This window comes from Micropterus salmoides, unplaced genomic scaffold, assembly GCF_014851395.1.
Source record: "Micropterus salmoides isolate LMB-PRFRI ecotype aquatic unplaced genomic scaffold, ASM1485139v1 Ms_hic_scaffold_2, whole genome shotgun sequence".
In the NCBI taxonomy this organism is placed as follows: domain Eukaryota; kingdom Metazoa; phylum Chordata; class Actinopteri; order Centrarchiformes; family Centrarchidae; genus Micropterus; species Micropterus salmoides.
In genome coordinates, this window is record NW_024041150.1 from 14069666 (window position 1) to 14083887 (window position 14222).

Sequence of the window (14222 nt, forward strand, 5' to 3'; positions counted from 1 at the left end):
TAAGTTTGTCATCTTTCTGCAGTTTTAAAAAAAAATGTATGCTCTAATTATTATTCTTAAATTTGATCTAACTGACATGATTGGATTTTTTTTTGATTCCCCACTGTGTCCTCTATTCGTATTCAAATACTATATATTTATTTGTGCTTTGTCTAACTATGGTTTTTGGATACAACAATCCAGGACAGGATCAGTGAAGTCAGTGCGCACCAGTTGAAGTCTTTCTCGGTGCAGTGACAGGGTTTGGTGGTGAGGGCTGAGGTGTAACTTTTTCCTTTGATGCAGAATGCTGTGTCCTTCCTTTTCCTGAAACTTCGCTCCTGGCCCATAATGCACTTCTGTCCCTGAGGGCGACCACAAAGAAGTGAATATTCAGTTTGAAATGGAAGCACACGTGTGTATGTACATACGTTTGCCTGTACTGCAATTATGTGAGTTCGTTACCTGCAGGTCTGTGAGCTGCCAGGAGTCGTAGTCAGCCTCAGTACACTGACGGGGGAAAGACTGCCTGAAGTCCACTTTGACCAGCTCCCAGTCTGACCTGTAGCTGATGTGGCCAAAGACACTACGAACACACACCAGATACAAAATTAACACATTATTTAATATTAAATATTAACATGTAGCTGTATGCCACTAACATCTGTCCTAACTGCTCGTCCTCTCTTAACTTAAGTTTCAAAGACAGGAACAACCCTATCTTCCTGTTACAGAAGGGATTCACATGGCTGTGTGCCAGCCACCAACACCTCTGATATTAGCTTAATCTGTACAAAAACCAAGGTGTTGGGATCTAGGCTAAGCTGCTGCTTGCATATTCACCGTAGAGACATGAGAGAGGTATCAAAATAAATGTGTTGGACAGAAGGTGAAGCGACATTTGCATGTCCCAACAGTATGTTCGCTGTTAGCTAGCAACAGATGCATGTATGTCAGCTAGCAACAGAAGCATGTATGTCAGCTAGCAACAGACGCATGTATGCTAGCTAGCAACAGAAGCATGTATGTCAGCTAGCAACAGACGCATGTATGTTAGCTAGCAACAGACGCATGTATGTTAGCTAGCAACAGACGCATGTATGTTAGCTAGCAACAGACGCATGTATGTCAGCTAGCAACAGACGCATGTATGTTAGCTAGCAACAGACGCATGTATGTTAGCTAGCAACAGATGCATGTATGTTAGCTAGCAACAGACGCATGTATGTCAGCTAGCAACAGATGCATGTATGTCAGCTAGCAACAGATGCATGTATGTTAGCTAGCAACAGACGCATGTATGTCAGCTAGCAACAGATGCATGTATGTCAGCTAGCAACAGATGCATGTATGTTAGCTAGCAACAGACGCATGTATGTTAGCTAGCAACAGAAGCATGTATGTCAGCTAGCAACAGATGCATGTATGTTAGCTAGCAACAGACGCATGTATGTCAGCTAGCAACAGATGCATGTATGTTAGCTAGCAACAGAAGCATGTATGTCAGCTAGCAACAGATGCATGTATGTTAGCTAGCAACAGATGCATGTATGTTAGCTAGCAACAGATGCATGTATGTTAGCTAGCAACAGACGCATGTATGTCAGCTAGCAACAGATGCATGTATGTCAGCTAGCAACAGATGCATGTATGTCAGCTAGCAACAGATGCATGTATGTCAGCTAGCAACAGAAGCACTTCCACCGACACGGACGTGTGTGTTTGTGTGTTTGTGTTAAGCTCAGCCTTTGACTGAACTCTGAACTCAACCGAAACCGCAAATGTCCCTGTTGTGTCCCTCCAGTCTCTCTCCTTTGTCCTCTCACCTCTGTAAGAAAACTGATTCATACAGCCACGCGTCATTTTGCGCCTTCCGGTAAATTCACGTCCAATAGCATCTTTGTTAACTTTTCCCCTCTATACACATTGCTTAGCAGTCTTTTTCCGTAAGATTTGCTCATATAATACAATAATGGATAATAAGATACTTGGGCTGGGAGATATTGCCAAAAATGTTATCATGATAAATTTTATATAGTTATATCAATAATTATCATAATGAATGTTAAATCATTATTTCTTTCAAGTTTAAAGGTTGATTTTTGCTTCTGAGTGAAAGCATATTGTGGTTTTAAACTTTTCTTTATGGCCAGAACAAACGCTTGATGCCAACCAGTGGATCACTTCACAAATCTAAGGTAGAACATTCAATACAAACATGTTTTTAAACAAATACGCATGAGTAAAATTATGTAAAATCTTTTTTCGGTCCCTTTTACTCAACAAAACAAATATCTTAATAGAAAAATTAAGTGCTAATTTGTGATTCAAATGAGTTCAATTGAACATTTATTGAACATTTGTTCTATTGTTCTTGAGGAAAATTATCTCGCGATAATTGCGCAGCCCTATAAGGTACCATTACACACAATTTTCTGATCTACATTGAATGTGTTTTGCTCATATTCACATCACCATCATCAAGTCTTCAGCCAATCCTGAACCCAACCCTTAAATGTAATCTGTGGTATCCTGATCTAAAGTTTGTTTACAGGTAGACCTGGATAACATCATTTGGATACCAAACACTCACTTGTTTGAAGACTCTGCAAGTCATGAAGAATTTCACCTTGGGGATCAACAAAGTATTCTGATTCTGAGTCATCGCCCGTTTATTTGCACATAACATCAGGCTTCCTTTGACATTCAAGTCATGATGTCCCTTCAGTGGTGTTGTCAACACACAGATAATCTTTATGTCAACTGTCTTGCTGCATTACATGTGGATAACTTCACTGGGAACATTAATAAACTCTTCTTACAATACCATCTTACAGTAGTAAAGCCTTGAAGCCTCACAGAGCCGGTGTTCCCCCTCCTCTCCACTAGATGGTAATGTTTTACAATGCAATGCAGGTAACGTCTACCATTCCCATTCCTGAACTCAGCTGTCTTGTCCTGTGTGTCAGTCAGAGCATTTTTTGACAAAGACTCATGTGACGTCAGCGACTCTGACATATGCTGCTGTGCTTGTGGCGGATGGCGTTCACCTCACTAGGCGAGCATGACTAACGTTGTCAGCACCGCCGTCGTCTAAGGTAAGTGATGGATGTCTCGGCTGTGGACTCGCATACGCTGCCGTTTCCCATTCTCACCCTTTAATCGGTGTTGTTTTTGTCTTGTTCATCTGGGGGTCTGTCTGCTGTTCTCCAGTCATTTTGTCTCTCTCCTCCACCTTTAGCTTTACTGGGGGGGTTAAAATTAACGTTAGGCCCTATTGACCCAGCTGCTCTCACTTTCTGTGTAATGTGTTCGCAACCTGCCTTTTCAAGTAACCATCAGGTAGAGCTAACATGGCAGGCTATCCGTGATCGCTTTATTATATTTTGCCCACAGACACACATTTATTTAGAAGTGTTTACTTTCTAAACATAATAAGAGCTAAAATATTAAAGACATTAAAGCTAGATCTTCTTTACAAGACTGTGCCTCAAGGTTAGGAAAAAATGCAAATACTGTTATGTTATGTTATAGTTATGATTTTAGTTTTATTGTGCTTTGGAATATTCGCAAACTGATTTACAATTCATCAAATCACCTTAAAGTGACTGCCATATAGTGCAGCTGTGCCACTGACACCTAGCAGTATCTACCCATGCAGATAGTTTTGGTTTTGTCTCCTGAGGTTTTGAGATATCCGAGATTTCTGCTGCCATCCCAATAAAAAGGTGTTTGTTTGTAGAGATTAAAGCACTGCACTTTTCCTTTAGGAAACAATGTTTATCTGGATAATCCAAGCCCAAAGAACAGTTTTCAATGGACTTACTTTCTACTAATGAAATATCTCCTATTAAAACTGCTGAAAGGAGGATGGAAGAAACACATGAACAGATTTGCTCTAAAGCAGAATATATGTCTTCACCAAATTTGTCGTACTCATTTAGGTATGAAAGTGGTCTAGAGCTGTTGTATGAGTCATAAACAGAGTCTGCATTTCTCCACCAAGGAAAACACAAGAAACATAACGGCTGCATCAGAATGAATTTCAGGATCACCGTTTCATCATAATGGTTTGCCAGTTTACTTAGAGTTTGGGCAATGTTTATGACATGGCATTGCACAAAGCTCGGTAACTACTAGGAAAATTGTCTCATTCTAAATTAGGGTCTATAAAGCTTGAGGAAACAGCCTCTGTTGCACCCGACAGTATAACATCACCCACTATATAAAATCATCACCTCCTCTTTACCGCTTCCCATCTAAGTCATGCTTTGCTTTGGCATGACGCTTTTTGGCACATCACACCACTGATCGTCAGTGGCAGCTGTATTAATATTTTACAGTCCCCTAAATGGATGCTGACTGTTTGAAATGTTTTTGTCTGTGGATTTTCTGACAGCACATAAAACCAAGACAATCTCCAAAGGTACATACCAACAGGGCTAAGTGAGGAAATATATTTATTGTAATTTGGGTGAACTGACCTTTTAAACCCAGGGGCTTCCATTGGATATACTGTATTCTGGTGTCACACAGTAAAATTATCACTGTTAGCTTTAGTTGAAGTGTAACTCTTGCTTTGTTTGTGTGTTAATTTCTACCAGCCTCAGAGATAATTTAGCACTTTTTTCTAGTTTTCAATAGCCACTCCAGAGCCACAAGAGCTCTATTAGTGGACAAACAACACTCCAATCAGCTCAGTGAAAAGATATCAACATTCATTAACAGAGGGAAATGTGTTCCTTTCGTTCCTCTCATTAAAACAAAGAGCTTAGAAGGAGAAAACATGAGCAGGAATGTGTTTGGAAGTCATTTCCAGCAGTGGCTTGGTACTGAATTGGATTAGATGCAGGGATTCTTTTGAGTAAAAATGTGTCTTTGTAAGTGTGTTTGTTACAAGGCATGGTACAGAGAACTAAGGCTACTTTCAGACTGCAGGTAAAAATGGCCCAAATCTTTCCTAATTTCTTAGCTCATATTTGACTCAGATCTGTAACAGCGTAAACAGCACACATCAAATGGAATCCAATCTTTTCAATTCTGATTTAAATTTGTGGTCCATCATTGTAGATGGACGTGTCACAATTCTGGTGGAAACCACTCGGTTAATACAAACATGAAAGACGCTGCAAATTCAAACATGAGAACCAATGAAAAGCTGTGGCTGGAAAATGGCAAAGAAAGACTGCTGCTGTGGCCCAGATCCGGTCCACACCTGACACTTTCATCCGGCCCACATACCGCATGGAATGATCCACACTTGTTTGCCAGATCTGGGCCGCAAGCGAGCCATAACCACACCGCATGTCAACCAAGAACAAACCAAATAAACCAGAACTGGCTGACCTTTACCTAAAGTGACCCACGTCTGTTTTGGCCACAAGAAGGCCTGGGGTGCCACATTAGTGAGTGAAGTGGCCCGCAAAGAGTTTGCTATCTGGGTAGCTTTTTACAGAAAATATGTAATCCCCAATGTAATCATGAACTTTTTCCAAGTAACTGTAACAGATTACAATTACATTTATTTTGTAATTAAATTACTTAACTAAATTACATGTAACAAGTTACTCCCCAACACTGCATACCATAACTCGTCTATTTTTGAAAGCATACAGAAACAGATGTGGAAAGAAGAATGTGGCTGCAGTGTCAGAGAAAAGGTAAGAGCTGGCTTCCACTGCACACCAACTTTTAAATTGAAAAGGAAACGCTCACTTTACTGGCCTCCATGTTTACTTCCATACAACAGCATGCTGCATGTGAAGTCTTTGTTATTGTTCTTTTGAACATGCGGAACATGTTCAGTCTAGTCTGGTATGGGCCAAACAAAAACATCGGATCTGAGCAATGAATCCAAATTGAGCACTAAAGCCTGCAGTGTGAATGTAGCCTTAGAGAGGGAAGATGGTTTGAGCACCACAGCCTGGCGTGATGCTCTCATACAGCAGCATTATGAGTCTGTCCGGTCTCTAGTGTTTGACCAGCTGTCATTAGTATGAGTGGTATACGATCTCTGCTCCCCCACCTGTCCTTGGTACTAAGTCACTCCTCAAAGACTTCATTATGGGATGGCAGGCTGCGCCAACAAAAATCGAAATCCAGCAGCAAGGAAATAGACGCTGGCTAATCTGTCAGACATGAGCTGCCCTCAGCACCCCTCCTTGGCCGCCGAGCCTATCTCGCCAGAGCCAGACGGGCGACGTCCATATGTGTGTGTGAGTCAACCCAGAGGGTGCGTGTCTGACACATGGCAGATAATGGTGAGTGAGGCTGAGTGTTCATGTCTCTGCTCCTTGTGTGTAACTGCCTGTCTATGTGTGTTTGTGTGTGTGTGTGTGTGTGTGACCATCTCTTTGCCCTTCTCAGCGGATTACAGCTGGAAGCCGGCCTTATCTCTGGGCCAAGGCCTGGAGTCTGAGATGATGTGACAAGTCTTACTCCAGCTAACTTACTGATGGAGAGATTTGGGGAAAGGAGAGCGGGAGAGACTATACTTCTTAAAAGATATGAACTCTTGAAGCTTAATATTATTACGCTTTGTGTCAATAATCAATATTCTCAATTTTGACCGTTTTCATGCTAAAGAATTGGCAGGGTTGAGGTTTGTGCTTCACCAGACGTTGAGCAGCGGACAGAAGAATCTCTCAATATAGACTCTGTGATAACAACAACATGAGTATAATGCCATGCTAGCAGCTTGCTAGCATGCTAGTAGCTTCAGGGTCAGTTTGCAGAGACCAGAAACTCTTTTAACACACACATTGGATGAGAAATTGTTCAGAAAAAAACTGAATCTGTCCTTCAACATGGTAACCTTGGGTATATTAACATGAATGTTAGCATACTGATATTTCAAGTAAACATTTGGTATTTTAGCATGTTAGCATGATAGTCCACAAAACTTTATTATGTAACATTAAGCATTTGTCAACATTAGCAGACTCACAAGCAAACATTTAACATTTTAGCACATAAGCAATGTAGCATTAATCCTAAAGTAAAGTTGAGACTGTTGACGTCTGAGTATTAATAAAAGAACCAGTGTAAGCCTGGTCGAGCCTGAGCCAAAGAGCCGACAGCCACACAAAGAAAGTGAGACAGAAACTCAAGAGTGCACAAATACAGAGCAGGACTGTATAAATAAAATCTAGGGGTGGAGAAAAGCGAAACAGCAAGGGAGGGCAGAGGACACGTACAGGCCTCCTCTCCCATCAACCTCTGCTGTAACGGCAATCAAACCCTCTGGAGGTGAAGAGAGAGGACGGCTTTGCAGGAAATCAGGAGTGAGACCAGCTGCTGTTAGCGCCACGAAATTGGGCGCCCCGCTCCAGCAGATTGAGAGGGAATTGTTGTGAGGGGAGAGAAACTTGAGCTTGCTTGAATGCAGTGTAGGGCCAGGCAGGGCTGCCCTGTCCGACCCTCTTGGACAACTCATTAGAACCAAGCAGAGAGCGAGAAGTGTGAAGGGAGGACAAAAGGGTAAAACTATAGGAGGTGTGGGAGATACCATGTGTTTAGTTTATGTCATTTACACTCATACGTGAATAGGAGCTCAGATCTAATTGAATTAATTTAAAGTCTTCAGACCATTTACGATGAATTCAACTAAACCTATCTGGACTTTCATTTTATTGTTTTGACTGCAGTCCTGAAACCGAACATTTCTCCTGCTGAAATTGTGATTTTACTCACGTCATAACCAGGGTCTCGTCTCCTGGCTCGCTCAGGAGTCCATCGACAAACACAGAGGTGCTGGTGAAGTTGTGAATGGTCCACGTCCTTCCTTCATCGATACTAAACCTGTGGAGAAACAGGTAGTGTTCAAAATCACCGGTAGGCCTACTCCAACTGAGGCATTGATGACAAATAACACAATCACAATATAGCAATTGTAAGTCGCTTTGGATAAAAGCGTCAGCTAAATGAATAAATGTAAAACCAAAACCAGTGGGGTTAAACAATGTGATTATCAGCTCTGGGATAAGCTTTGTTGGTTAGCATCTCTAGCAGGCCAACATTAGCAGCTGTGTCTTGGTGTGCATGTAAGACTCATTTTACCGGGATCTTGTTTGAAAAAGACTCAGCTGGAAGCATTTAAAAGTCACGTTTTCAAGCGAAAGTCAGCAGCTAGAATAGAAGTCAGCTTTTGTCCACGTCAAAGTGTGTCTGTGATCATGAACTCAGAGAAACACTTAATATGAAATCAAGGACACATTTATCACCCCAAAAGAGTGATCCATCTGCTTCTGTTATTATTGTAAACTGCACATATGCCATGCGAGAAAAAAAGTAAGTAAGGGGAGCAGGGCTTAGCAAAGGGTCAACCGAAGGAAGCTTTTTTTATAGGTACATTTCATATTGGTTGAAGGACAATATCCACAAGAGAATGGACTAAAAGATGAAAGAGGATGGGACAATGAACTAGCAGGAAATTTCCACCCGTAGAAAGATACAAATGATCTAAATAACAGAACTTGAACTAGCTCTGGGATAATGGGATCATCTTTTGTGTAACATTATTTGGTATTTGATTCAAACTAAAAATGAAGACAGACAAAGCGAGCCATCTGCTCGGCTTTATTCACTGTGCCGACGACTCCTGCAGTGGCAGCAGTGCTGAGTAAATGTGACTGCGTGATGGAGAGAGATCAATGTGGAATCGAGCAATGTGTGGTTCGCACTGCAGGCTGTGTGTGGTAATGGTGTGCTAACAAGGACTACAATGTGATAATCAGCAGGTAAACATGCACAGTAATGAGGAAACAGAATGATATACAAAGCTGCTAAAGACTCTGTTGCCATGGTAAAGGCCTCAGTATGCTTCAGACAAAGTGCTTATCAGATTGTCTGACAGTGTCACTGGCTTTCAAGGTACAGGGCAGTTTATTAGTCATTATACAGCACAAGGCTGTTTGTGTTACATTTGTAGTTCCTTCATGCTACACACACAACATATAATTAAGTGTAGGTCTATATTAAAATATGGTAACATAAAAAATAAATAGTCCCCAAATAGTCAAAGATTCGATGCTTCTGCCTGATTCGACTGTCAATCTCATAGTTGAAGCTTCGCAGCGAAACAGGGATCATGTGATTTTGATGATATGGGGGTGGTCAACGTCTGATTTTACATAGAACTAGCAATTTTTGTCCAATAAGTTCATAGTTCATATTACAATATACATTTCGATGTTTAATTCTGTAAATATTACGTTCCTTACGATCCTTCTCGGCCGCTACGCTCCTCCAACGAACGCCGCCTGGCTCTGCCATCCCTTCACACAAAGCAATCCCAGTCCCAGCTATTCTCATCTGTGACACCACGATGGTGGAACGAGCTACCACATGCCATCAGAGCAGGGGCGTCCCTCTCTAACTTCAAGAAGCTCTTGAGAACTCATCTCTTCTGAGAACACTTCCTCTTATAACACCTCTAACTCCTAACCTCTAACATGCACTTCCTGTGCTCTTCTTCCTCTATCCCCTACAATTATCTTGTATTGATTGCACTTTTTGTTAACTCTTACTTCCTTCCCTAGGTATTTACCCCATTGATGTGATATGAACTATGAGGTCTTACTAGTATGTATTGTCAGTTGTAGATCTCGTGCTGTATAGATGCTCTGTTGATGCTTGTATGTTGTTCCTCAAATGCAAGTCGCTTTGGATAAAAGCGTCTGCCAAATGAGTGAATGTAAAATAAACATAAAGAGCGTAAATAAATTCTAAACTGTAACGCTAACCCTGGGTCGTCAGTGCGCATGTGCAGGCGTAGCGTGTATGTGTGTGTAGGGGCAGAAGAGGAACACTCGCTGAAGAGACGGAGCTCCAGCTTCACTGGTGTTGTTCCGAGTTGTCCGCACCTCTTGGGACTTTCCACATAAAGAATATTATATCGTTTTTAAACAGCCGGCTACTTGAAATAGACCCGTGAGGAACCGTGACTGCATGCAGTTGTTGGCAGCAGGGCACGCACACAAAACTCTGCACGAGACGGGTGAATGGCAGGTGAGAGAGAGAAAAAATGGTCGACAATAAGCCTCAGTTTAGCTTCGGCTCGCAATCTCCGCGTACAAAAACACACGATTCAACCATCAGTCGACTATAGGTAGGACTTGACGATTCTGATTCGACTTGACGATTCTGATTCGACTATGTAAATCCTTAGTCTGGGACAGCACTACAGTTATTTCTATAAATACATATAGACACGTAAACATTCCACAGTGCATTTAATGAATTTGCGTCTGTGGTGAATGTAAACAACAGCGACCAGATGATAATATGAAAGTTTCATCTTCAGAATAAACAGTCTGACATTTGGGAAACAGAGTCCTTCTTGACTGTGTTTGAGTCCACCTCCTCTCATCTTGCCGGAGTCTTGCGCTGACAGCCAAGTGCTTGATCCGGGATGTTGATGGTGCAGTTCTCTGTAACAATGTGGGCACAGCAGTCTCTGAATTCCATTGTCTGGTCAACATGAGTCCCATTTTGTCCAGACCGGATCTTTAGGAGCAGAATAAGTCTCTCCTGGCTCTCTTTCCTCTCCTCTGAGCGATAACCACACCCACCGTGGTGCCTGGTCTCGTTGTTTGGGCCGGGTAGATTGTAGTCTGCTGCTCTTTGATCCAAAAACCCAGTAGCCATCTTCCAATGACTGTATTTATGTCAGTGGTAACGCATGTTTTGGCAACAAAGCCGGAAAAACCAGATAAAAAACAAAAGTGTATCGAAGTTTGAAGGCAGTATCAGGAGGTTGTTGGTCCCGACTATTTTGTAACTTTGTTACTAACTGTACGGAGGTGTGAAAGTAGACAGGGTGTCAATTTCCCTCAAGCTCTCTTTATTCATTCTTCGCACAGATTCTTTTCACATGTATAGCCGAGTTCAACACCAAGAAAACATTCGAGAAGAGACTGTCCAATGGTGTCCCCATCCGTCTTCCTGCCGAGACTACAAAGATATTTAACAGACTTCTAACTAACAGAATTCTTGGAAAGAGATCAGAAATGCAGGGAGATGCAGCCAGGAGGAGGCTATGATGGAAGGCTTTATGCCCCGCTTTTAAGTGTGGTCATTTGGAACAGCGATAAACACTTTTGCCCTTAAATAGGATTGGCTTTCATACTGATGATTCAAATTCCAAAACTAATTAGTAACACCCAGAACATTCTATCAGTGACTAGTTACCCTTGAGCAAGGCACTAAACAACCTATTTTCATCCTACAGCCAAGGACAACTACAGCCTTCTACATACCGATGTCCCTCAGTCACACATCCAATTATATCTCATTTCCTCCAGCTAATACCCGCGGAATTATTAGAAATGGATGGAGTGATAGCCCTGTAATCAAATAGATTAGCGAGCCGAACTTATAATTATGCTCCATGCCACACACCAGCCTTTACTCCATTCCTCCAGTGCTATGAAGAAACCTTAAAACAAGACTTATTGTACATGGATCCAATCATAAATCATAAGTGTACATAACACAATCCTGTCCAGCCGCCGTGTTATGGTGACATCTCATTTCTCAGCCTGCTGGCTTTCCATAATTAACTGATATGAATGCATTGTCTGAGTTACCCAGTGTTAAAAAAACTGTGAGAGGAGCTGGGGAATTACATGAAATGATTTCAGTGTGTGACTTTTAAAAGTCTAGATGCGCAGCTCTTCAAGCGGCCTTGCAAATGGCATTCCTTTGATGTACACAGTTGTAGATAGCCTAACCCCGCATGGGGACATGGTGTAATTATTTCGGAGACTCTGGCACTGCGGAGTCGGGGAACAAGTCTTGTTTTCAGGATGTAGAAAGCATTATGAGTGTCTAAATGCTGGGGACTTGACTTGGTGAATGAGCGTTTCAGGTCAAGAGGGGTTCTTCACAGAGACAAGGGCTCTCCTGGCTCTCCTCTAAATGCCTCTCTTGCTACAGCTTGCCTTGTCCTCAGCCTTTCTCTGTCTATTGCTGTAGTTCTCTTTCTCTAGCCTTCCTACTGTTTCCTTTTTTCTGTCAGCTCTGTCCACACAGTCTCATTAAAAGCGCTTATTCTTAAAGAGTAGAACTCCGTACTTTATGTAGTATGAAGAACAAAATCCCTGCTGCCCTGACTTCTAAGTCTTCTAGAGCTGGAGGATGAAACGTTGGATACTACTGTGTAAAATAAATCAAAATATTACCTGTGAGTAACAAGGCTAATAAAACTTAATATAATCTAATATTACATGAGTTACTTTGCAAAAGAGATGAAAGAAAGAAGAACATCGATTAATATCATTTGCAGCTCACCCTAAAAAAACATGATTTAGGATAATAAACAAAAAAATATCTGTTTTTGCAAAAGAATGCCTCAAATATGTTGCCCAGCTTAATCAGGAATCATATTAATTAATACTTGCATGCAGTGAATGCAATTTATTCTCTATTCTCATGCTATGAGGTCATTTGATTAAACACAAATTCATTTAAGAATACGCACCTTGACAACAAAGACTCTGAAATAATGGTCTTTCAACTACATTCAACACAAGGCCCTGTGGCCCTGTGTCAACATCAGGTGAAAGAGCAGGACCCACCTTAAGGACCTTATCATGTCAGTAGATGTGCTGTAGTAGTGCATAGTCCAGTAACACAAAGCTACAAATAATCAAATGACCATAAAGAATGGCCGCACAGTAAACCTGGGGTTTTTTTGCCCCGGGCAGTTCCCACTTTTCTTGCTTTGAATAGAATCAAAAACGGGGCTTGACAATGTTTACTGATCTGTTGGGAGACCACTTGGAATTGCAACCCATAACAGAATGCCATTATAACAGTGAAGTTGCAGTTTTTCAATAGAGACTAATTAGAGCAGGCGTGTAAGAAATCAATGTGCGAAACACTAGGATAACATTGCTGTTCGTTCATTGGTTTTTTTGGCTTGAGAACAATGCTTTTCAGTCTCTCACAAAAAACACTGTGCTCCATTATGGAGCAGTTGAGAAAGAAAGAATTATTGGGGGTCATGAAACTAAGATGAGAGTTTCTGGCTGCACAAAATTGAACGCAGGCCAGGGAGAGTTTTGGAGGCCAGAAATCTCAGCACCTGATGAGGTGATAACAATACGGTCATCTTGTGTAATGAAGTGGTAAAAATTGTGCTCATCTCACTTTGAAGAAGTTGCCTTTTCTCACGCTTTCACAGCTCTCCACGGTCTTTACGACATGTTTTCCACCACACTGCCAGAGCCTTTGGGGTTATTGATTTAGCTGAGGCATGAGAGAGGGAAAAAAACGTGAAGGACAAGTTCACAGAGGGACAGATGAGGGCCCCGCTGAAAGGTCATTAGATTTAGGTCTGTGATAAATGTTTTTCTGAGTACTCCCTTATCTGTGGTTTCTCATTATTTCATCCTTATTTATTAAGGTTGATGTGATAACATCTTGCTGAGCTTAAAATAGTCTGTGTGAGCTGTGAGAGAGTTGGATGATCTTAAATGATTTTGAAGGGTACAGTGCTAGACCGGGAACTAACTGATCTTTCCCTGTATAGAAGCTCTGAAGCCCGTACCAACACTCCATGCACTGATTTTTTGGGCTTTGACGGGTCAGTTCACCCAAAATAATCATAATAATAAAAAAAGCAGCAATAATGGTATAATGCTTGAAATGTAAATAAACTATTTTAATTAAACACTCAGCAGCCAGTAGATGTGATTGTTCTCCCTGTGTGAATTTGGGTGGGGCCCTTCCTGGCTCTCCTCCCTAGACTCCAATAATCTAATCACCTGTTGCTCCTCTGCGCTGCTGACGACCATCTATAATCAGTTTACACACTGGCTCAACACTCTATTCCTTGACAAATTGTCTTTTCACCTCAGTGGTATTCATGCTCTGGCCAAAACTTTGAGACAGTACTTTGAATTGTGCCCTTTTTCTAGCTGCATGACTTTTCCCCGAGTCCTCGTTTGCTTGCGTGCTTCAGGTTATTGGATCTGGAGAAGGAGAGCGCCATTGTCTGCCGTGTTGGGTTTTTGCCCTGCTACTGCCCGCTACCCCGCTCATAGAAATTCCCCACCAGAAGATCGTCACTGCACATTCTCCTGTCAAATAAACCTTTAAACTTCAGTCTCTCTGTCTGCATCTATACCCACATTTTATATCCAATCAATAAATCAAATGCTCTGACACAGAAAGGAAAACAATCCAGTATCTGTAGCTGTTGAAAGGACTGTAATAAGCGCCGGATGAAATGATTTCAT

At 41.6% G+C, this 14222-nt stretch overlaps 1 protein-coding gene across 7 annotated transcripts in view; it reads right to left on the reverse strand.

Moving 5' to 3' along the window:
- sorcs2 (sortilin-related VPS10 domain containing receptor 2) overlaps nucleotides 1–14222 on the reverse strand; it is a 336249-nt gene that overhangs the window by 12128 nt on the left and 309899 nt on the right. For all 7 annotated transcript variants that reach the window (XM_038731474.1, XM_038731472.1, XM_038731473.1 and 4 more), the window contains exons 14-16: nucleotides 7672–7779; nucleotides 445–565; nucleotides 211–344 (exon numbers count right to left, since the gene is read on the reverse strand). In XM_038731474.1, the coding sequence (XP_038587402.1) occupies nucleotides 211–344; nucleotides 445–565; nucleotides 7672–7779 (363 nt within the window). The remainder of the gene's footprint in view (nucleotides 1–210; nucleotides 345–444; nucleotides 566–7671; nucleotides 7780–14222) is intronic.